This window comes from Manacus vitellinus, unplaced genomic scaffold (genome assembly GCF_001715985.3).
Source record: "Manacus vitellinus isolate BGI_N305 unplaced genomic scaffold, ASM171598v3 scaffold_80_pilon, whole genome shotgun sequence".
Taxonomy (NCBI): Eukaryota; Metazoa; Chordata; class Aves; order Passeriformes; family Pipridae; genus Manacus; species Manacus vitellinus.
The window spans coordinates 1,044,543-1,069,753 of NW_021940818.1; the positions used below are offsets into that span (position 1 = coordinate 1,044,543).

Consider the following 25,211-nt stretch of genomic DNA (forward strand, 5'->3'; position numbering starts at 1 on the left):
ATTTCTGGCAGGAAACCCAGCACATTGGATAGGTACCCCTCATCTTTCATAATATAACAATTGCTCAAAGTCCATTGAACTGGAAACATCAAAGTTAGGTTTACAAACCAAACATATTAAGAGTGTGTGTTTTCGTTCCAGCAAAGAAAGCAAAAACTGAAATGGCAAACCTGGCTCTGATCCCTTGTTGTGTCCTGGAAATGAAAGTTGCTTTTACTGGCTTTGACACAGATACTTGACTTAATTCCTGTAATTTTGTTGCTGTTGGGGTGCCTTTTTTCTATTTTTTTTCCATTTCAACATTTTAAGTTAACCTAATTAATTGAGCTCTGACAAATTAAAGCCATGCCAATCTGGCAGGGATGCCATGCAGCTGACACAGGCTGTGTTGTTTGTAGGCTGAGGTGGGCAGATTGATTGTTCTGAGCAGAGTTCTTGGTATCTCAAAGCACCAGGAGTCATCCCACTTACTCTGTGTCTGCAGGCTGATCAGACTGACAGACTGGGAGATGAATTTGCAAGTTTTTGAACTACCTTTTAGTAGTTCAGAGCTATTACCCTAGGCTGTACAGTAGATTATTCACAGCCACCTATTCCATATAAAGATAGTGATTTAAAAGTTATATCCAGGCTATGATGTATATTTTAACTTGTCCTTTTTTCTGGCCATTGTATGTTGTACATTTTTTTTTCATGAAAATAGAGTCAGAATTCTGTACCCCAGGAGGGGGTTTTGTGTGTATGTTCTCTTAATAAATTTTATTTCATTTTTAATTTTTTTTTTTTATTTTTTATTTTACTTTAAAAAAAAAATCTTCCCACCGGAGAATTCGCTAATTTTTAGAGCTGTCCTATAACCTTCTGTCTTAGCTCACAAACTGCACTGGTACTAAACTGATTTTCCTATTTGGATTAAATACTTCTTTAAAAAGAGGTTAGACCCTGTGGTGTTTGTTTTGACCTGAGGCCTCTCTGGACAACTGTGTTTTTACCCAAGGCATATCACTGGCTGTGTTGGAGGTGTACCAGATAATCTTAACTTCTACAGAGTAATTTAATTATGAAGCAAACCTTGCTAATAGCAATTTGTCATGCTGTTTGCCCTCATTCTTTCTGAATTTTAAACTCTAAATAGAAGTTGACTATGGATTTTTTTCTTTTTTTTTTTTTTTGCATCTAGTACAAGGGTGTTTTTCCCTGTCTTCCTTTTGTACAAAAGTCACAGATAAATCCTTCGTGAATTATCCTTGCTACCTTTGTCTTGCAAGCAAAGAGAAGCATGACTTTATGGGTGTGTACAAGCCACTGCCTGTATCTCCATTAAAGCATGGGTTTGGTTAGAAGTGCCTCCACCCTGAGGAAAGGAGTCTCATTTCTTGTTTTCTTCCCTTCCTTTGTCCTTTTATCGTGCTTTACTGTGTATCAGCAAGGCTGCAGGGATTGCCTATTGATTGGGTCCCATGTGGCGTCTCATTATAATCCATAGAACCCCATTATAAAGGGATTGCAGAGATCCAGGGGATGGGGAAGTGGAGCTGGACAGCATCCTGGACCTGCAGGTTGACCACAGACATCTCAGAATGAAATTCTAAAACTGCAGTGTGGTTTGGAGCTGGCCAGAAGAGTGAAAATAAATATTTCATGGATACTTTATCTACTCAAATTATGGTTTTATTGGGAAGGCTTTTGTGGTCTGGAGAGTTCTGTTAAATTTGTGGTTTTAGTCTTTTTCAAAGAGGATATGGATGTTTCAGCATTAAATCTGTCCTGTGAAAAAAATGTGGTGCCTCACTCTCATCTGAAGGTGCCGTAAAAGAGAATTATGGTCTCCTAAATGGAATCTCCTCACTTTGGAGGACAGCAATAATTTAACTGATGTTTTACTTTGCTAATCCTGTGATAATGCCTGTTGAAGTAGCTGAAACCTTTCAGAACAAATGAGCAACCAGTCAAACAGATACTCTCTCATGATCTGAAGTTGCCAGGTTAGACTACATTATCTTGTCAAAATAATTTTTTCTGGATAGGGGAAAACAGTTCCAATTCCTATTTGTGGCTCTTAACAAATTTTTTCCGAAATCTGAAGCGGTAGAGGTGTGGATTACTTTGTTTTATTTAAGTTCTTTACTTAGCAATGGTATATTTAATTGGCTTTATATATGAACATAGCAAATCCTGCATGTACCATGTGAACTGCCAGGAGATTTGTCAATTTTTACACAGGGATTGCTGTTACATTATAGGAAGATTTCTTCATAATATTTCCCATTGCACGTAAAGTCTATTTTCCCTAATCCTTGTAAATTTGGTAAAACGTGGACTCATTAAAAATTACATTTTAATTTTTTATTTGAGTACTGAGCAAACCAGAAGACTGGATGAAAAATGCCATACATAGAGATCAAAGTAGGACATATATCCCCACAAAAACATTGCAGCCAACAGATTGTAAGGATGTGGGTTTTTTCTTCTGGAAAAGCAGTGCAGAATATGTAGGCATAAGGATTTGATAAAAATTGCTCTAGCCTAATTAAGTTTGACTTAGAATAGCCCAGATGCATGTGGCTGGAGCACTCATTACTCCTTTTGGGTTTTCAGTGCCAGAGCCTGTCTGCCTGTGGGTGGAAGGAATAGGGCATGGAGCAAGTGAAGTCCTTTCCTGTGCTGTGCCTGGGATCCACAGCAGCCTTTCCTTTGTGCTGGTTTTCCACTTGGAAATGAGAGGTGTGCCTGGTCTCCATTTTTTGGTGAACTGCAGGGTGTGGAGGAAGTGTCACTGATGTAATGCTTGCTCCAGCAGTGCTGGGGGTTCCTCTTGACTTGCTGTACAAGTGCTCTGGGACACTGCAGTCACCCTTCAATCCCACAAATGGGTTTTGCTGCTGTCTGCGTTTCTCTCTGTTCCCTTCCCATATATGTAGAATTTTTTTTTGCTTTTTCTATTTTTTTTCTTTGGCTTTTTTTTTTTTTTTTTCCTCTCTGGGGACGGCTGCACTAGGAGAGAAGCTTGGCAGGAGAGGGTGTGCTCTGTCACACCACTGGCTGTGCTTTACTGTAACAAGCAGCTTGAGTACAGAGGAGAGAAGCTGGTCAAACTGAAGTGCTGAGATTTTTACTGCCATCAATAGTGCAAGAACAGAGCTCAGGCACTCGCCCTGGCTGATTACACCAATCACTGTCTGTTCTTTGATAAGAATATTAAGTGTGTGAGAGGGGAAGGTGTTTCTAAAATTGGTCACTGATACAGGCCTTTCCTGGCTTGGAAAAACAGCTTTGAAGGCACTAAGGGTACAGAAACTAACTTGGTGGAGACTTTTCTTTGTTATTTCTCAGTCTGTGAATGCCCATTTTTCAGTGTGGCTGAGAATAGAGCATAAAGCTCCCACCATATCCAGACTCACAGAACTTGTGTAGATTACAGATTAAGGAGGTTTATCTGCAGTTTGTGAAGGGGAGCAATACCTGATGTGTTCAGAGTGGCAGCCAGTTGCTTTGCTTACTGACATCAGCTACACTACAAGGAAGAGGATTATAATTAATCAGCTGGTGTACTCATTAGGAAAACACAGATCTCTGCTTTCAGAGGATCTGTGTGGTCTTCCTCTGATGTTTAAAACATTTCCCACAACACCCAACCCTAAGACTTGCGACTCAAGATTTTCGCGCGTCTCAGTGGTTGCAGTGGAGGATGGAGCTGGCAGTGTTTTCTTCCACTTGGTGTCAGCATTGTTCTCCTTCAGAGCTGTTACGTGCTTTGAACATAACCCTTTAATATGTTCTGAGTACCTATCTTAAAATTAGGTATTACATTTCTATTTTTGTAATGTGTCAGAACATCAGCCTGTTCCTTCCTCAGATAGTTAACTGATATCAGAGAGCCATGAAGGAAGGGTATGAATTCACCTCCAAACCATTATGAAGTGCAAGTCTTTTTTTATTTTATCCTGTGTCACCTTTCTTACCTCAGCAGGACTGCCAATAAAATCTCTTCAGCTTTTGTATTCCTTTTCTTTGGTGAACACGGACAATTTCACTTGTTTGCTGCTGATTAGGTCTTTTTGAAAAAAACAACGTTAGATGTGAAGTCTTTGATAGGAAAGTCAGCCCTTGGGAAATTAAAAGTATTTGTACTGAAAGGCTTATGATATACAAGCATCAAAATATTTCAGCCTTTTAACTTGTCTTTGGCTGTAAGAGTAGCGGGGGAAGAAAGACATTATTTTAAACCCTTAGTGACTTCATTTCATGCAAGGTTAGGATTGGGAGCAGGAAATGTTTCAGAAAGGCAGGCAAGAAATGTACAATATAATACAAACCTGAAAAAAAAATCACTGCCAAAAAAAAAAAAAAAGAAAATCCAGCTTTTCATTTAGTTGTAGTTAGTTGTAGTTACAGAGCTGTGCGACAGTGAATTTAATGGGCATGTTCTGAATTCAGAGTTTCCCCTCAAGATGCCTCTCCCACACCCGGCAATTCCTAGATTGCTTTGTTCCTCTCTAATTAGTTTATTTCACCTACTCTAGCAAATATGCAAACATCCTTAAGCACTTAAACAACACAAATTGAGAGAAGAATAGGGCTAGCGTGTAGAAAGGCTTGGCTGAATCTTGAAAGGACATTAGCATGTTATAGCCTAACGCAGTTTTACTCTCTTTCAGTTTATTTGGGTTTTTGCTGTAGAGCAGAGGCAGCGGTATTTAATTTGTTTGCTTCAAGTAAAAATGAAAATGTGTGTTCATGAGTCAGCATTTCTGCTGCGTAGTTTCCAGATCTATGAAGCTAAATGCTGGGTACCTTTTTATTTTCCTATGGAAAGGAAAGGATGAAATAAGCCTGTAATAAAAGTACAAATGTAATTGAGCCAAAACCATGAGAAACAAAAGGAATGTGTGGCGAAGCTGTGCGCTACACCTGTTCCCCAGGGTTCGTGGTTAGAACAGTTTAGTCCTAGTTGTCTTGACTTACTGGTACATCTTCTTAAAAAAATATTTGTGTGAGAAAAAGGGGAGGAATAAGTTAAAAAAGACCATTTTTAATTTAAGCAAAGATTGCTGCAGTTTGGATTTGCATGTTTGGGTTGGTTTCTGTGGCTGGTAATTTAGATGGACGCTTGAAGCAGAGGTTATCTCAGCACCCTTAATCCTGACCTTTCAATTTTCACTGACCATCTGCTTTAATTAGATGTTGCCCTATTCCCAGGGGGGCTGCAGATGTGCACACAAGGATTCTGGTTGGTAAAGAAATACTAGTGTGGGCTTTAGGCTGTTCTGCCAAGTGCTGGGGCAGTCAGCTGTGTCTGAGAGGGTCATGTTAAAGGATGCTGCTCAGGACTGAGCTTTTCTCTAAGCTATTAGGACAAGGAAGTACTTGAGGGGTTGCTGCTGTTTCATCCAACGTTGCTTCCAGTATGCAACTGGAACTTTGCCTGGGAGTTGCTGGTGTCACTGGGGTGCATGTGAGAGCAGCTGTAGGAGCTCAGCTTTGATTACGTGTCATGGATGGGAATTTGGGCAGAGCAGGGAGCCAAATCTACAGCTTAAAACTGACCTCCCTTCCACCTTGCCCTTGGAGTGGCTGAGAGATGGAGAGGTTTGCCAAGATGAGAACTGCTGGGACCTCTGCCTGGCATAGGCAGGAGAAAGGCCTGGGTGCTGGGTCAGGATCCCTGAGCAAACCCTGTAGGCAGGGAAATGTAAAGCTACAAAAGATAAGTGTGTGGGTTTAAGTAGAGGAGGACAGATGTCATAGGGAGTTCTTTATGGACCTTGAGCTCTTAGGTTTAGGATTTTTGTGTGTATTATTCATATTCTTTTACCCTCCACCAAAGACATTATGCTGATGGGACTACCCTGAAAGAAAAAATATACTACTTTAAAGAAAATTTAAAAAATCAAAACAAACCAGAAAGGAACATTTTGGTCTACCACAGTCTACACAATGGCTTTAGTATTTTCATGGAGTTGTGATGGAAGTCAAGCAAAGAAATTGTAATTTAGAAGTCTTCACCTGATATATTTCAGTTCTCTACTTTCTCATTTGATTTTCAAACTCTCTGGGAATTCCATGGATAGTTTTGAGCTATATTGGTCAATACAAGAGGGCCATGCAGCAATAATAGAGAGTGAGCTGGATTTGCTATAGGCAGCACACTAACTCAAAACCATGCAGTACCTATAGATTATGTTTATCTTTTGCATATTTTCATTAGGAAAGTATAGCAAGCAATCTGCTGCTTAATTGCAAGAAATGATGGATAAACAAAATATTTCCTTGGTTAAATGTCTGATCTGCTGCCTTATTTCTCTTCCAACTCTTGCTTTCATGTCCTTAAATGTTTAGTCTAATTTCTAGCTGTTCTGCTGGTCATTTATATTCCATGATGTCTTCCATGCTTAACCAAAATGGTCTTTGGGGTGGAGGGTGGGAGAAGAGAAAGATACATTGTGTTTAAAATTAATATTAAAATGTCTACAACCAATCCAGATCCATGCAATTGTCATTCTTTATGAAGTCTGTTTGTTTCTAAATTCCACATACCAAAACAGGGAGGAGATTAATTCATTTGTATGCTTAAAATTCACAGATATGCTGTTTCTAAAAGTGTGCTTAGGGATCTGCTAAACCACGATTTTAAAAAAGGAAAAAAGAAAACCCACACCAAACATCCATCTTGGCAAAGCTTTGCTCTGATTTCTGTTTTTAAACCTTTGCTAATATCTGAAACACATATTTCTAAGTTTTTCTGTGTTTTCCTCCAGTGAAGCCTACTTTATTTCTTTAAAGTAGAGAAGTTATACTGAGTCAAAATCAAAGAAAAAAAGAAGAAGACCTTTATGTGCAGGAAAGGAGGGCAGCATTTTTTATATTTTTATTAAGCTGTCTCTCCTGAGAAGCTTGGCACTGCCACAGCCACTCTTTTCTCTCAAGAAAAGAAACTCTTCAGAGTGGGATATGGTAACTTCAATTAAAGGACAGGTCGGCTCCTAAGAATACTGAGGGGAATGATGAATCTCTTCAACTTCTTCCCACTTAATAGGTTCTACAATGTGTAATCTTTCCCTCTTTGAAATTTTTATATAGCTTTGGATTTCTTTTTTTGGTTGAAATTAATTTTAGAGTTGAAGGGCTGCTGCTGTCCCTTCATGGTCATCAATTGTGGCTTTTCAATTAGTTGAAAGGGAGAAAAAAATCAGTAACGAAAAACAGAAGAATAAATTAACTCTTGGATAACAACTTACACTTCAATGCAGAAGTTGAGAGCAGTGTCCTCATCTCACCCTGTTGCAGCTTTTCCACTCTGAACAAAATATTAATTCTGGAAACTGCTAAAAAGTCTTTAGGTATTCCCTTTTCCTTTTTCCCTTTTGACTCCTCTACCAATTTCTTTTTCTTGAATGTCAGTGTGTTATATACTTCTTTGAAACGCTGTTGTTACGAAGTAGAACAAAGTCATGGCATTAGAGAGTCTTTATTTTTATTTCTGGTTCCTTGTTAAATTAAAACAAATGGGAAGAAAATTTCACTAGTCCAACTCACTTCACACTTGTGAAACTATTGGCTCTCAGTCTAATACGACACTCAGTCATGGCTGGGCTTTGCAAATGAAGATTTGGGAAGGGCTCTACCCACGTTTGTCACAAGCACGCTGGTGGCTAAAAAGGCCGATATGAGACAGGCACATCCGATTGCAAAAGGCACAGCAGAAAGACTCCTTAGATGGTGTATTCTGCAGGGCACGATTCTTTCTGCGCTGTCTTTTCTCCTCAAGGGTGATCCTGTGTGTGTTCTCAAAGGCATCAGCAGCGTTATAGATGGTGTGTCTCCAGACCTCCCAGTTGGAGGCCAGAGTAGTCCACGTTGGTCATTATGGCCAAGGCTGAGATGTTGTTTCAGGGAGTCCTTGTATCTTCTCTTTGGGGCTCCTCTCATGCGGCAGCCAGTGGCAAGTTCACCATAGAGCAGGATCTTAGGGAGGGGGTGGTTGGTCCTTCATCCTGGAGATGTGCCCTGCCCATCGCAGCTGTGTTCTCAGTAACATGACCTCTATACTTGTGACAGCTGCTTGCTCTAGAACAGATGTATTGGTCACAAAATCTGCCCAGTGGATGTTTAGGATTGTACAGAGGCAGCGTTGATGGAAGCGTTCCCGGAGACGCAGGTGGTGGCGGTAGATGACCCATGATTCAGAACCATATAAGAGAGTTTACAGCACTATGGCTCTGTGAACACTGATCTTGGTACTTTTCTTCAAGTGTTTATTTTGCCAAACTCTTTTATGAAGCTTTCCGAAGGCACTGTATGTCTTTGCTAACCTGTTGTCTATCTCTCCATCAATCTAACCATCTGAGGAGATGAGGCTGCCTAGGTAATTAAACTGCTGGACTGATTTGAGCTCTGATTGGCCAATGGTGATGTGGGGATGATGGGGGACTTCCTGAGGTGCAGGTTGATAGAGAACTTCTGTTTTCTTTAAACTGACTTCGACACTAAAGCAAGGAGAAATCACCTATGTATAAATTAGACATTGTACTGATAGAGGTGATGTAAATTGCTTCTCACAGAGAGGGATGGGAAGGTTTCTTCCCTACCTCAATGCTTCTCAACCTGGTTCTCTAGGTCTTGTTGCAGACTTTGACTTTTTGTTTTGTTTTATTTTGACTGTTTGTTTGTTTTTCCCCTGGAAGAGAAAACGTTGCAGAAAATCCTAGTGAATTTCATGCTCTTCATTGGCTCTCAGTTGTTTTGGGTAGAGAATAAGGGCCTTAGCCCAAATGTTAGAAGCCATCAATGGATCAGTGCCCAGCTATGCTACTGAAAAGGTTATTTCTGTATCACCTCTACTCTGATGAGGTGAAGCTCCCTGAGTAAAGCCAGTTTTGTGTCTGGAATGTTCTTGTGGAAAGGAGAGTACTGTTCCTGAACCAAAGTACCTTCAAGGCATTTTATGAGACAAAGTATTTAACTAATGGCAGAGAATCATAGAATGGCTTGGGTTTGAAAGGACCTTAAAGATCATCTTGTTCCAACCCCTGGTCATGGGCAGGGACACCTTCCACTAGACCAGGTTGCTCAGAGCCTCATGCAACCAGGCCTTGAACATTTCTAGGGATTCACAACTTCTCTGGACAACCTGTTTCAGTGTCTCACCACCCTCACAGCAAAGAATTTCTTCCTCCTATCTAATCTAAACCTATTCTCTTTCAGTTTAAAACCATTCCCTGTTGTCCTATCACTACATGTCCTTGTGGATAGTCCCTCTTCCATCTTTCTTGTAGGCTCCCTCCAGGTACTGGAAGGCCCCAATTAGGTCACCCTGAAGCCTTCTCTTGACAAAAAAATATATCAAGTTACTCTTCTCTTCTCCTCTGCACGTACAACAGGCAAATTCCCACCATAGCAGAAGCAGATCACAAATTCCATTGTGAAGATCATTAAGGTTAGGAAAAACCTCCAAGATCATGGAGTCCAACCTTTAATAATGCTCTTCCAGTCTCATCACTCTAGGTGCTGCTTAGTTATTACCATGAACAGGTTGGAATATCTTAAGTGGAACACATATTTTCACTAAATAACAGCACCCTCTTGGCATTTTCACAGGGCATCTGCATTCTTTCCTCCAATAGGTAACAAGTCAACCAATTCCAACCAAAAAAGCTCACCATGCAAGTAAAACTATTGAGGGTTTGAAGGCACGGTTGGGTCAGGTGAAGAGGTGTGTGTTGTTCCTTAGTAATCCTTGGAACACATTGTGAATTAACCTTGGATTCACCAAACAGTAGTGAAGTAGGGGTGATGCTACATTTCTTTCACTAGTCTGCAGCAAAAAGACCCTATGCAGGACAGCCCAGTGCTGTGCAGAGGGGCCACCGCTGGCTCTGTGTTTCTCAGCAGGCTGGATTGGGTTAAATACGTATTCCTGAATGTGTTATGCATGTATCAGTTGTTTTTAAATGATGAAATACAACAAGTTCAGAGCAACTGACTGCACTAGGGATGTGGCCAGGAATCTCTTTCATGTACTGTTTTCTTTTATTTTTAAGTAAGGTGGACAGGAGTTCAAAAGGGTGACTGCAGTCTCAACTGAACCTTTAAATAAAGGCTCTAAAGTGCCTGGAAAAATAGTGGATGAGGTTTCTTCAGTGTTATCTTTCTTACTGAAGAGAGTATTAAAATAAAATTAAAAGAAAAAGAAAGAAAAAAAGCCTGTAGTGCTTACAAAATTCTTCTTAATCTTGCCCTTAAAACCTGATCTGAGGCGTAATCCAGAAAAACATGTCAAGAGGATTTGTTCATAAGCATACAGTGTGTTGACATCAGCAAACTCTTACTATGGCTGTCATGTTCCCTATCTTGAAGGCTCCTTCTAATCTTCTGGCAGCGTTCAAGTTCAGTGCTTTCCATTTTGATTGAATTAATTAGTGGGGTTTAGATGATTCCCTGATTCTGAAACTGTCAGAATTTTTACAGCAGTGTGTTTTTAAAGGCTATTTTTGCCCTATTTAATAACAAGTAGGACATCTGAGTGCATTTCTGTATTGTTTAAATTGAAAATACAATACGTGGTCCATTTGGCAGCAGAGAAAATGGTAATTGAGAGCTATATTTACGTACTTATCTTGCCTTTAAGTTAATCTCCCGTTACTAGTCTTGAGCCTTTCAGGTTGCTATAGAAACTGCCACAGCCTCCAACTGTGCCTCTCCCAAGACTTAATTGCATTCTGAGTTTCATAGGCTCCCTATTAACCACAGCACTGGCAGACATGAGCATGTTCCAGAATGAGTTGAATTAATGGTTCAGTATGATGTATGCATTTCTTAATATTATGTTTCCATATCCCTTTTCAAATTTTTCTTTACCAGCTGATTAAGCTCGTCTGTAACACCTAGTGATACCATAGGGATGGATGCTCTCTGTTGGCTGCTGCTATATTTGACGTTTTCCAGTCTTTGATGCCATCAAAGTAGCTGCAAGAGTCATTAGTTTTAAGGACCATTTTTTTTTCCCCTTAGAGAAATCAGATTATTCATGAGCTACCTTAGTTTTTCTGTGATTTCTTCTTCACTTCTGTGAAAGGAGCATTGAAGTGCATACCTGCTGTCTCAGTAGCTCTGGTAAGCTTTTGCTGACTCAGTGCTCTTAACCACAGGACTTTTGCTTGATCAGTGCGGGTCAAAGATGGGCAGTTTTTCAGTCAGGCTTGTTTTTAGGCAGGAAATACCAATTCATCAAAGTAGAAACTGAGCATGTTTATAAGCAAGGTTTGATAAGGCTTTTCTAGGGAATATTTATTATATCCTTGATGAAATTTCATGTAAAAACTGGGCTGATAATGTGTTGCATTCAACTAGTACAATAAAATCTCAGATATTTGTTTTCCCACTTGGTTCTCAGCACAACAGTGCTGTCAGTGCAAATACACTGTCCTTACAGATGCCATTGTGCTTTCAGTGAGGATGAACACAGAGAACTAATGGTTAATATCACTTGGTGTTCAATGAATTTAAGTTCAGAACTTCATAATTAAAAAGCAATCACCTCTGTTGTCCTCTTGTGCAAGAAGAGGACAGAAGAAGTATCCCAAGAGAAGGAAGAGAGCAAGCACTGTGTGCATTTCCACCTCCTCTTAAGCCCTCTGTCTCAGCTCTGCTTTGCTTGTGCCCAGTGGGTAAGAGATGGGGAGTAGGACAGACACCCTCTGTGCACTGTTGCTCTCAGATCTGGGATGTTTCTGTACTTGTGTTAATGCAGGCCCAAAGATGTATTTTTATCCTCATTAGAAAACACCCCGAAACTGGTGAAGGAACAAAGTCAGACTGATGCTTAGAAACAGAGCAAAGCAAGGATTTCACTAACATGTCACTTTAAAGTCTTCATGCACTTTGTCATGCTTTTAGACACTGAGCTTCCAAAGACAGCTTAAATATATCCATTACAACTTTTAAAGTTTTCAAATGTCCTTTAAAATCAGACCCTTTGTGCTTATGTTTTTCATGTGGTTCACTTTTCCCCCCCTATTTTGTCATTCTCTATACGTGCTACATTTCTTGAATTGTGAACTGATGGTCCCCTATAAAAATCTTTGTAATTAAGTCAAGTAAACCAAGGTAGTTTGTCTGGCATCAGCCTTACTGCCAGTATTTTTCTGTGAATTTGTGTGTTAATTTAGCTCTTTCAACAAAAAAGAGGAATTGGGAAAAGAAGAATTTATGACAATATTGTCAGGATTAATCTGAAAGAGTGAAGAGTGTTTCCCAGCATTCCCCCCCGTCCCCATTCTCTTTTTTCTCAGATGCTTTTTCATTACCTACCTCTTTCACAGTGCACAATCTGTTTCAGAACCGAAATCTCTTCCACGCCATCTCAGCTTTCCTTTTTAGCTGCTCTGTGAGCTTGCATGTTAAAGGGAGCTGAGCTGGATTTCCCTGCCAGCTCTGCTCAAGTTACATTTCCTCGATTGCCCCACAGAATGTCAACATATATTCTCAAAATCTGTGTGTGCTGGAAACCTTCCTCAAACATTCTAAAAACACTTACTTTGAGATGGGATTCATTTGGATTTGAATATAAAATCGGTATTGTTTGTTGGCTTCTTGTCATTCCTGAGAAGCCAAAGAGTTGCCATGTCTCCAAGTTGTCTGTGTCCATGAGCTATTTTCCAGGCAGTGACAGCACTTTATTTGCAGAAAGCACTGTTGGCAATGTCTCTGTAGGCATTCGGAACAAAGAGTTTGCCCAACAACTGTACAGCCCAATGTGTGAGTATGTGGGGGCTTGACACCAATTACATACAGTTGATAGCAACCTCAAAATAGAGAAAAGACTCATTAAAGGTTTGGGATGTGCCAATAGCAGCTTGTTTTACTCTTGTGTATTGCAAAAGCTTTTTTACACAAGCCCTAATTTCTTACAATTTCTGTAGTTTACAGTATTTTTAGTCTCTTCCTATAGTTGATGGTGTGTTGGTAGGCTTTTCTACAGGCACATGGCATCTTTGGAATAGAGGCAGCTGGATGTTTAGGGTATCCCTGGGGCCACATTAGCTCAGTTCTGCTTAGGGAATACAACACTTTGTCGCAGAGAGGCACTTACCGTTGTACTTAGCTTCTCCTGCTTTGCCAAAACTTGTCTTCAGGTACCTATTGCTCATTCTTCCTTCCCTTCCCCATTCTACATGAGAAAGCTGACTCACAACCAGCTCTTGCACACTACCCAGAGGTGAGCAGAAAGTAGGGATGCTGCTTCTTTACAGCCTTTGTGCTCCTATTTGTCAGATGAGATGTAATGCTGCCCTGGGATGTCTGTGTTGGAAGCCTTGCTTTTCCTGGGAACAGGGAAGATAAACAATGCAAGCTGCTGGCAGAAGTCAGGCAATGAGATTTAAGCCAGGTTGCTGAGTGGACAGTGGAAAGATTAAGCCTTGTAACTGACTTGTAACCTTGGTTTCATCTCCTTCCTTTGTTCCTCAGTATAAGAAAATGTGGAGTGAAACTCGATCATAAAGAGAGTTCTGAATAAGTAGAGGCTCTGTTGAAGTGGTTCATACATGTCTCAGGCAAATATTCCCACTGAAATAAGGAGAAGCACTGGGAATGGGGTGCACAGGTAGGGACAGGTCGTTCAGCAGCTCTTCTCTTGAGTTTGTATACTTTTTTGGGTTTGTTTAGTGCACTAAATACAGATTTCCTCTAGCACATACTGAGCAAGATGGAAGATAACGCTGATATAAAATGTGGGTAGAAAGTAGGCTCTGTAGGCCTAAACTTTTAAAATTCTTGGAATACAGACCTACTGGTTACTTTCAATGTGATTTATGTCTCTTTACCCCCCATTTGTGCCTCCAGAATCAATCCCCAATGAAATTTCTACTTTCTGCTTTAACCCTGCTTACCTCAGAGGCCACTTAGCAGAAGGGTTTCACCTGTGTGTTAACTAAATTGGTCATTTTGTATGTCCTTGCATGGCATGCAAGGGAAATGAGCAGAGACTCTATTAATATCTCTTCTTATGTAAACAGAACCAATTTTACTCAATTCTGCAGCTAATGAAGCACTGTGGGAACAAGACAGCCAGAAGCTTGGGAATTACTCTACAAGGAAGAATCTCAGTGTTTCTTGGCAAAAGCTGCCTATGCTCTAGGCTTGCTTGGTAAGAGCCAACAGCAACAAGGTCTTGCTCTGAACAAGAGTTTAAATAAACAGAATTTTTTCTGCCTTTCTTTGAAAGCTCACACACAGAAATGCCTGTTTATTTCAAAGAAGGCTTAATTTTTATCTAGTTACAGCCAGATACCCAATTTTGAGGAGGGGTTATAATGAAAGAAAAGAGTAGTTGGAGTCCCAAGTGGGGACTTATGGAAAATTCTCTTTTCTTTATTTACTCCCAAATACTGACAGAATGGAAATAATTTTTTCTCAGTTTGCTGTCTGTTGATCTCCTTAATATAGAAAGAGAAAACCAAAAGACGTAAGGTGACTTACTCAACAATAATTGAATTACCAGCATCAGTTGCTATCAAAGTCTTATTACAATAGCTACAGGGATAGCTGAAGTGTTGTAGATGGTCATATAGAGAATACCTTTTCGGGGGTGATGGAGAAGGCTGTAATGGAGGCATTAGATGGTGTTAGATTTACAATGCCATAGCTTCTAAATGCCCTTTAAATTTTTTCCTACACGTATATATTGAATTAATATATTAAATGAGAACTTGTGGCTGGAAGGTCGGTATCTGCAATGCTGTGCCACGTGCAGGTGAGCACACAGCCTCATGCATCCATCTCCCTGGTAATTCCCTGATGCACACTGATGCAGGAATGTGGGGAATTCTGCCAACGGCTTCCTAGCTGGGCTGAACACTGATAGCTCTGGGAATGTGATATCAGCACCAGAGGTTCTGTCTGTCAAGCTGCAACCAACATTTATGGTTGCAGCTTGATGCTCTGTCTCAGGAGATGCTGCCTCAAAGGTGTCTTTGATTTCTAAAGGCTGCCTCTGGCTGGGTAATATTTCAGTGTAAAGATAACATCATCAGAGATAAAAATAAGGAAAAGATGAATGATCCTGTTTATTCTTGAGTTATTACTGTTTGTTTTCCCTACACTGGAAGATATGTTTAAGGAGAATTTCAGAACATAATCTTGCACGCTAAAAACTGCTGCAGAGCTGGCAGGAACTGATACAAGAGAGGACAGGACGCTGCCTTAAATCCTTCTCCTTCTTGCCCTTCCTTCATTAAATCCTATCTTCAGCCATCTCTGTCTTTCTGTTTTAATAACATGGTGAACTATGAATCTCAAACTCACAGGAAAAATGTGACCCAGTGTATCTTCGCAGCGCAGGTGAGAAGCAGGAGCCTGTTTCTCTTGGCCTGTGTTTTTCAATTGCCAGTTCTCAATATGTCTTTATGTTATCAGCAGAAATATTAATAGGAAACAAAGAAATTACTACTGAATGCATTGATCTGCACAATTAGTCTTCAAATAAATCAGGATACATGCTCAATCTTTTTTTATTCAGCACACATTGCAACAGTTGATGTGCAACAAGGTCATTTACTGAGACTTGTATCAGTAAAGGAGATACCAATCTCCAGAACAAAACTGAAAGAAATTTGGTATCATATATACAGCACCAGTGACAAAATGAACCATTTTATTCCCAGATCCCAAAGTAAATTTATAAAGCTCTGTATTAACTTGTTTTCTGGATCCAAACATAATAAAATGCAACTCATCATTTGCTAACTGCTTAGAATTGCACCTGACTGCCTGAAAGATGTTCCTGAGGTCTTGGAAAAGCCTATAAGAATATGAAAAGGACCAAAAGAGCACAAAGAAAATCTCAATAATAGAACTATTTAAACCAATAACTTTTAAAATAATTGAGGAAGCATTTAAATTAAGAAATAGTCTTGATTCCTATTTCCTGGGAATGTGCACTGTGCTAGGAAATAGAGGGTAATTATGCTAGGAAGACCTGTGGTAAAATCTGTAATTATAATCATTCAGAAAAAAGTTAATTAAAAGCACATCTTTAATGTAGCAGAATGGTTTTCCCTACATGCCACCATTTGGGACTGCTCTCTTCTGCCCTCTCTGTTATTTAAGTTAAATAGTAACAAATAGCTGTGAATGTAGTTCTAATTTTCTCTTATCTGCTGAACAAGGGCATGTGTTCCAACAGGCTTTGTACAGAAGGCTGTAGTGTTTTCTTTTTGCAGGAAAAGACATAATGTCTCTCACTCTTTATTATTGTGGAAAGAAGTTAAAAGAGTAACTACAAAATTTGAATTTATAAGCTTCTTGGGAGCTAGCTTTTAGCCTTTTTGCTCCTGTTTTCCAGCACGAAGCAGATCAGGTGTTCTGGGAACTATCAATATCCCTGTTGATGGTCAGTCTGCCGAGACAACTTGCTCTATAAGCTGCTGGTCTGGCACTGCACTCACAACAGCTGCCACCTGACCAGAGATCCCTGTGATGAGATGTTTGGCCACGGAAATTATGTAAGGACATAGGGGGTGAGGTGGAGATGTAAATGCAGCTGTGCAGTTGAAGTCTAGTGATGAAGGTGGTGTTTCAAATGCCTGGAAGGTTAAAAGTGCTTCTCTTTAAAGAAGGAACTTTGGTGGCATTGCCTGCCTGCATGGAGAGCACTGTCAGGCCTTTTGTTAATTAACCACGGCTTACGAAGGAGAGCAGAGAGGATTTTTCTTGGATTTTTTCCAGGAGTGGCTTAAGAGTTTCTCAAAAGGTGGAAAAATTGACAGACATAACAATGCCTTAAAAAATCCGTGGGGTTGCAACATACCCCTATCCCAGACTCTTTTCTATGTTTTGTGTCCATGCCTAAATACTGTATGTTTTGGTGTTTGGTTGGTTTTTATTTTTTAAGCAACGAAAATTGTTTCCAAAGCATTTCTATGTCCCTTTCCCAAACTAGGCTGCATTAAATTATTACTAACAGGGGTATTGTTTCATTTAGCTGCAGGCTTCCCAAATTAGAGTTTATCTTACTGTGTTCAAAAACAAATCAGCCCTGACACTGTTGCAGTTGTTCTTGTTTCTGGCTCACAGAAAACCAGACTGGTAGTGAAATGCATCCTCATTCTGCTCCTTGCCCCCAAAAACTCAGTGCCAATGAGCACAATAAGACAATAAATCGATTCTGAAGCTTAAAGGTGAGACATTAGCGGGAACTTTTTAAAAAGAGACTAAAAGGGAAGGGTTAGAACTCCTGCATCTTCAAAATATTTGTCTATCTGGCATGTCAAGTGCCAGAACAATTGTGTGCTGTGAGCCCATGTGTCAGTGGCAATTTGAGGTAGGTAGAAAGCTGACTTTCAGGCCAGCTTGAACAGTAAGTGAACAGGACAGGTTTTATTTTAAAGCTATTGTGCAGCAGGCACTTTAAAGCTTCTCGTTAGAAGTCTGTGAAGAGCCAATCAATGAATTTTATCGGGGAAAGCAAACCCTCTAAAGATGCTTTCTGAGCACTACAGTGAAGTGGCATTGCAGGGCCTCATGCTGCAGGTCTGAGTTTGGGCAGGGAGGAAGGAACCAATAGCATAGGTAACATATCTAAACTGAGGTTTTAATATGCATCAAACATTTAAAAAATTGAAAAAATGTTATAGAGAAATATAATCATGGCCTTTAAAGTTTAGTGTTTCTCACCCAGCTCACATGCATCAGTGTAAAGAAATGCTGAGTTCACAGTTATATCAGCTTCAGGAGCTGATAATGCAGTGAATGATTGCCTGTTTTTTATCAGCTCTCCAAGTGAAATTTTCAAGTTAAAAATAACTGTTTCTGTTAATGGAATAAACATTTAAAAATTTTGGCATGCAGGAGTTTTCACAAACTGTCCACATATTAAAAATAACAATATTACATTAAATTTTTATCAGCTGAGATAACCTTAGTCTACAACAAATTGCTATTCCAGAAAAGCTGGACTAAACTTTTCTGGCCATAGAATGAGAGAGAAAACAGAGTCAAAACAACACTTCTGTCTCTACTAATTTTCAATATTCTGTACAATAGATCCACTAATAAATTTTGAGATTAAAGACATAACTGATTGAGATAGTGAATACTTAAAATTTATCTTCCATTTCAAGATATGTTTGTCCTACTCTATTTCTATCATAGGTTTGGGTCTTTTTGGTAAAATTATACTTTTCAGAATTAAATATATTTCTTAGGGGTAAAATCATGGATAGCTCAAAATCTCCTAGGTGCCTTTTAAAAGGTGAATTCTCAACAGCAAATGGCACACTAATATTTCATCCTGGTTAAAATGCAGATAAAATATTGCAATTAGTAAAGGTATAGGTTACAGTTGTAACTAAAAAATCTTAAAAAATCTTGCTGGTTTACCATGGTCAATTTATTTAGTACATTCTGGATGTTACATGACCTCAGATTATTAAATGGCTATCAAACATAATAATGAAATAGCTTTCAAAGAGCATAGTAAACCTAATAATCTATAACAGTGTTACTGGGTACTACAATATAATTTCAAAAAAAAGGAAAGTGAGGTTTATAGTGATTCTGGCATGCTACATACTCAGAGAAGATGCATATATTAAAAATACATAAATTAATACATATATTGTTGAGGTCTGTTCATATTTTGAATGCAAATTGTAGCTCCTAGTTCTTGGAAGTGTCAAAATAGCTGGAGCATAACTGAACCAAGCAATGTCAGATATTGGCTCAGATTTGCTGTACCTATAAGAAACCCATTTTATTTTCTGCCAGTATCAGGTGATCTCTTAAAAGTTATGCTCCAATAAAGTGTCACATGGGTGTGCTCACAGTGGCTCATTTTGCTGTGAATTTTCAGCAATGTGTGCAACCTTTCTTTGAGACTTGGTGTTATACCTTCTCTCCCAACAGTGCTTTTATATTTACTTTCTTTTAATCGGAGGCCATAAAAATATATATCATAGTAAAGTTTAGCAGAAAAAATTTAAAATGTTAGGTCCAAAACACCACAGGGAAGATGCTGGGTTATGGGGATGTGCATTTTTGAAAATACTGCCTTATCTCTAAATATTCCTGCCACTGAAGAGGATGACTTTGGGGCTACAAGCTGGATTTTTTTGTATTAGTAGATTCTGGAAAAAAGTGCCTTCAGTGGCAACATTAAAAGCAATAGTATATTCTCTACCCACCTTCCGCCACATCATCAGAAAAGGGAGATCCTTCTTGGAGAAATGTGTATGGATAAAGAATGCTTTTACATGGGGCAAATGGTGGGAAACATGCAGAAATGCTGAAGAGACACTTTAATTCGCAGGAGACTTCTGAATTTCTCTGGAATTAAAACTCCTGACACCTTTTAATATTTCTTTCCCGGTAATTGAACAGGGGTAGGCAAAGCCATGAGCATGCAACCTTCAGATCAAAAATGACCTCTTAGTACTTATTTAGTGACGTGCATTTTCCAGGGAGCTTGGAAATATCACTTGTATTAGAAAACTTGTGGCTATAGAAAGTGTGAAAGTTCTGTTATGTACTGCCTCACTGTACTGATTGACGTGAACCTTTTACATTGCAATTTTTTGACTTAAAATAGTACTGCCAAACCAATGTCCTCCCCTTGGTATATTTTACTCTCCATTCAAACACCAGTTTGGTTAAGTGCAATATCTTTGTGAACCATCCTGCAGTGGCTTAGCTAATAGTGGAAGAAGCCAAAAAATTCAGAGCCAAACCCTAGCTTTAAAATGGAAAGAAAAAAAATATTGTGTTTGTTTGTGTTTATCAGATACATGATGTTGTTTATTTTGCTGTTCTCCTTTTCTGTGGCTCCAGACTGCTTAGATGGATTTTAAATTTTGAATGAGTTGTTAATAAGAGCAATTTCTTACACTAACTAACTGCAAAGATCCCTGGAGAAATCTGTTCTTTTGCAGAAATCTTTGTGAGATTAAAAACCAGTTATGTATGTTTTAGGTACAGTGACATAAACTGTGAAGCTGTGTGTGCTATGCTTTATCCATAGCTTCTACAGAGAGTTTATTTTCCTCGTTTATATTGCAAAGTTCAGGAAGAAAACAGTGCCCCTTGTTGAAAAGGTTCCAGTGAAGACCGTGAAATAATTAAAAGATGATCAAAAACAAAAATAATGCTGACTCTTAAACCTACACTCACTGCAGGGACAGAGGGAGGCCTGGGTTCAATTCCCAGATGTTTAACAAAATACTGGAGCAATAAATAAGCAGAACAAAATAAGACAGCTGTATGGGGTGGGATGAAACGCTCTCACCCCCTGGAGTTTGCAGTGGTTAGGGAGCACTCCCGGGGAGATGTGGGAATTGAACCTTTCCCATCCTGAGTGAGAACTGCAGCCACGGAGCTCTGGGAACTGGCTGATTTAGGATCAGCAGGCAGCCCAGGAGTTCCCAACCATCAGCCCAGCAGGAGTTTTCCTTGTCCCAGGGTGTCTGCCGTGGTCAGGCAGATGTACTGGCTGGTAAATCCAGCACATGGCAGCGCTGAAAAGTGAGAACTGGTACATTCGGGGATCAAGATCGAAAAATTGCAATTCCTTATTTACGGTCAGGAAATTTATAGTGAAGCTGGAATTTATATGCGTGTATTGGGGCAGGAGAGCAAAGAATGAAAGTGAAAAGGCTTGGGGTTCCCGGCGGGCATTCTCACGTGCTAAACCATTGATCTGAGAGCTCTTGAGCTCATCATCTTCCTTTTCAGCTGAGCATTGTTACTGTTAGGGATGTAAATGAACGGAAATCCTGTAGTTCAGCACTATGCATGAAATTCCTCTTGGCAGGCACTAAGTGCTTTGTGTGTGTTCAAGATTGAGGTCTTGCTTTATTTAACAAGGCATTTCAGTGCTTGCCAGCCTACTTAGCAAGTGCTTAGCATATTGAAGTTCTTGGAATTAAGCACATGTGTTTCCCTGACTCGGGACTAAATAAGAAGTTTTGTATTTTCATGGTAATTATTCTAAGATTACTTGAGGCTTGAGTTAATAGAAAGTTACTTGATCACTTTTCGTGCATGACAAGTTCCTCCTGGGTAGCTCTGATTAGGTAAGTAGTGGCTGTTTAGTTACTATATGATAACTACATGACAGATGTAATTGTGATAACACTTTTCTGTCTATACTACAAACTGGTGAATATTTGTAATTACCTAATTTTCTAGGTCAGGCCATAGCACTGAGGCAGGAAAAAATTACAAGAAACAAAAGGATGAAAAGTGAATAGGGTATCAAATCTGGAATAGTTTTTCCAGTTTCCAATTACATCACTAACTGTCCGGGGTCCAGATAACACAGGATGTGATTCAAATTGTCTCTTAAATTAAAATAGTGCCACTGAGGTCTTTCAAAGTGAAAACGTGGTTCAGTCTTAAATGGCAAAAGCTCCAGCTGGTCTGGGGAAAGACTTTTAAAATCTTTCCCCTTGGGCTACTTTGGTGTTCATTATAGATGTCTCCCTTATCCAACTAAGAGCTCTTACTCTTTTATATTTGTATCTACCGATATATTATATTTGTATCTATGCTAACCAATTATAGGATTATCATGGCTCTTAAATTGTGTAAAGTTGTAGGTGCCCTGAGCAGAAGGGAATTTAATACATGGAACACAAGACATCAGTGTGGAAAGCTGCAGAGCCAAATTTTCTCAGGGAGGAGAAAAGACTGCACTCAAAGTTTGGGCTTGGGAAAGTTTTCTTCTGAATCCAAGCTGAGGTCTCTCTGTAGGTTTGAATTTATTACCATTTTAAAATAGTAAACAGAAAATAAAAAGGGAAGGACCTAGCAGCCCATCCCAGCTGCTGGTTGGCAGGCAGGGGTGTACAGAGAGCTACTGCCTCCATTGCTCAGGGTTGGGCACTTTGCTTCTGGCTCCTGCAATATGGTCAGTTCTGAGGTGCATTGAAGTTCCTGACTGTAGGAACCAAAATGAACTGGAGATTTTAGTCAGGAAAATTTATTCAAATGTTTTTAAGTCATATTAATATGGATAACCACATAGGAAACATAATGTTATATTTTTTGTGATTTAAAAGTTGTTATCTGAATGCAGAAAATGCCTAAAGGACATTTGACATTGAACTGAAATTTGAATTGAAATGGAATTTGAATCAAAAGGACCATGTCTTTCCAGTGCTTCATTCCAGCCAGCACCTGGCAATTGTTCTGCTAATTGAAACTCCAGTGGACACATTACTGTGCAAAAATCTATCATCCTTTGTATTGATATTGTGATTTCCAGAAAGAGCAAGGATGGAAGAACTGTGGGCTTTGTGCATTTGAATTGACACATTTGCATGACCAGGTGTTGTGTGGAAACTTGTGTTGGATGTGTTGTAAGAATTGCTTCTAAGAGTGCAACCCCCTTTTCTCTTATCTGGTGTACATGTGTGTTAAACCTTTGACCCCTAAATGACCTTAGACCTTTTTGATTGGCTCTGACCTCTTTATGACCTCTGACACTTTTGATGACCTTTGACCTTTTGGATACATTTGAATGACCTCTTGACCTTTTCTGTTACCTTTGACCACGTGGGTGACCTTTGAGCTCTGGGTGACCTCTGACCTTTTGGTAACATTTTTGAACCTGTGATGACTTTTGACCCTGCATGACCATTTGTCCTTTTGGATGACCTGTGAGCCCAGGATGACATCAGACCTTTGGGGATGACCTTTGACGCCTGGATGACCTTTGGTGCATTTTCCAGCTGTTTCTGTTAGGATCCTGTTGGAGTTTCTGGCTCTCTCACTAGGGCTGGGCTGCAGTCTCGGCTACGACAAGAGCATTGCAAACACAAGAGCCAGAAGTACTGTTTATCCTCCTGAAAATAGCCAAGAACAGCACGACTGAACAGTGACCAAACCGGTCTGGAATTGAAATCCAGCCTTGTACATTCTGTTTCTTTTCTCTACACAGGGAAGCAACACAGAAGATGCAGAAAGAGACAGACTCACATTGTTAAGGTAGGATGAAAACACCTCTTATTTAACTGCTTTGTAGAAACTTCTGATATCTCACTACAAGTTTGTAAAATATGCCATTATATTATATAATATACAATAATATCCAGATGATAGTTGGAGGAATAACCTAAAAAGGGAGGTTGTCAAAGTCTTAATGCTGATGGCATTAAGGCCAATGTCACCAGCGGACACTCAAGCAAATGTATTGTGGATTCATGGATGTGTTGTTTGCATGGGGTTTTTTTCTCATTTTTCCTCTAATTTTTTATTTTGCTTATAAAGACCTATATCATGGGTCACAAGTTGGTATGACCTGAGCAGCTGGGATGAACTGCCTGGTTGCAGGAAGCTTTTGATGAGTTTGCACTGGTAGGGTGTTGCACCAGTTGGCTGAGACAAAATCAGAGTAAATATATCAATAACTGGGTGTGCTTAATCCTGGGAAGAGGAGATGGCTGACAGTGAGGTCAGAAAGCTTCTTTTTGGAGAGCTTTGGGGTGTGCAATGACTGTGCTTTATGCAGATGGCTAAATATTCTGGAGAGGGAAAAACTGATGTATAAATAAAACTGAAATCCTTCCTCGTGTTTCTGTCAGAAAGACTTGGCTTTTATGAACCTGATATTTATGTAAGCAAACAGCATTATGTTGTGCCCCAAGAGTAGATTTCCTTGCATTGTTTCTCCAGCAGACTTATCTAGCCACAGGGCCACAGCTTAGCCAAAAAAATTCTTAAAGGAATATTTTTACCTCTAAAACTTAAAACCACAGTAATGTGTTCCCACCCCTATTCACATTTTGGAGTAGAAATACATGGACTAAGGTAACAGTTACTGGGAAATTATGGTAGTCCTTCCAGTCTTTAAGATTTTGTGAGTTTTGTTGTGAGATTCCACTGAAACATCATGATGGAGACCAAGTTTGTAGTGCTCTGCAGTGAAAAAGCTGAGGAAAAGTTGTTATGGTTCAGTACAACTTCAAGTATTTCCCAGATATTTTTTAACGCCAGATACTGCTGAAGTATCCCACTTAATATTCTGCTTGCTTTGCTAATAATATAGCAGATTAATAAAACACATTAGGTAGGAAATAGCTTTCTGAGAGAGCTAGGAAAGATAATTCAAGGTTTTAGACAAAGCTACTGAAGCAGAAACAAGCTGGCATTTCCCAAAAGCTAATCAAATACTAGTAGAGCAATAAGGGAGTAGTAGAGCAACAAAGGAGTATAGCACATCATTTGGAAGACAAAAGTCAAGAGAGAAGATTTCAAAAGATACTACTTCCATTTGCCACCACAAACATTCCCAAGCATTGTTGAAATGATAATAATCTGTTCTGTGAGGGGGCATCTTCTAAATCATAGAGGTTGTTTAGGTCTGGTGGAGGGCTGGCAAATACTACTCACTCATTGTTAGATCTGAGACACAGTGTCGGGGTCAGTGGATATTGGGCATTTCTTCTATATTTTTGATCATAGTACTACAACTGGCAATTGCTTTTTTCTGATCACACTGAATTTCAGTCCTTCCTTCCCACACTGTTGGTAAGTAATGGTTTGGAGGTTCATCTGAGTTAAAAAAAAAAGCTGAGTTTCAGTATCTACAGTGAAGGGGGGTAGGAGATGGGGTGAAAAAAGAAAAAGGAGAAATAAGTGTGTGTGTGTGTGTGTGTGTGTGTGTGTGTGTGTAAGTGTATTTTATAAATGCTGGACTACATCATCAGGGAGACTGTAAATGCTCAGCTTCAACCCTACTGGAACTAGGGAATTTTTCTTAGGGATTTAAGGTCAAATCCCTTTGGATACAGAGTGAAATTAAGCCAAATTTTCAGTCTTGAGCTTGTGCCATACATTTTGGATTAAAAAAAATTGCCTCATCCTCAAATATTTTTTGGTGAATCCATCTGTCATGATTTTGTCTCACTAACTGAAATTTCTGCAGAAACATAAGTTATGTATTCCTGAGACAGACAGATTCACATTTCTCAGAGAACTTAATGTTCACTGGTGTTCATTCTTTTACAACCAAGGTCTGGTGAAGATCAGCAAAAAGCTTTTTTTTTGTTTCCAGGAAATTAATTTGAATATGCCTGTCTTGGAAGCAGTGCTTTGTTTTTTGTTTAAGAAGTATTATCAGGTGGGCTAATTGCTGATGTGAACTTCCTCAATTGTTTGTATTAATTTTGTAAAAGAAAACTAAGTAAATGCTGTTGGTAAATATTCACTCTGCAAAG

At 39.4% G+C, this 25,211-nt stretch overlaps 1 protein-coding gene across 1 annotated transcript in view; it reads left to right on the forward strand.

Annotated features, from left to right (window-relative positions):
• FAM13C (family with sequence similarity 13 member C) overlaps positions 1 to 25,211 on the forward strand; it is a 125,348-nt gene that overhangs the window by 17,037 nt on the left and 83,100 nt on the right. Inside the window, exon 6 of the mRNA XM_029964840.1 lies at positions 22,934 to 22,980. Within this exon, the coding sequence (XP_029820700.1) occupies positions 22,934 to 22,980 (47 nt within the window). The remainder of the gene's footprint in view (positions 1 to 22,933; positions 22,981 to 25,211) is intronic.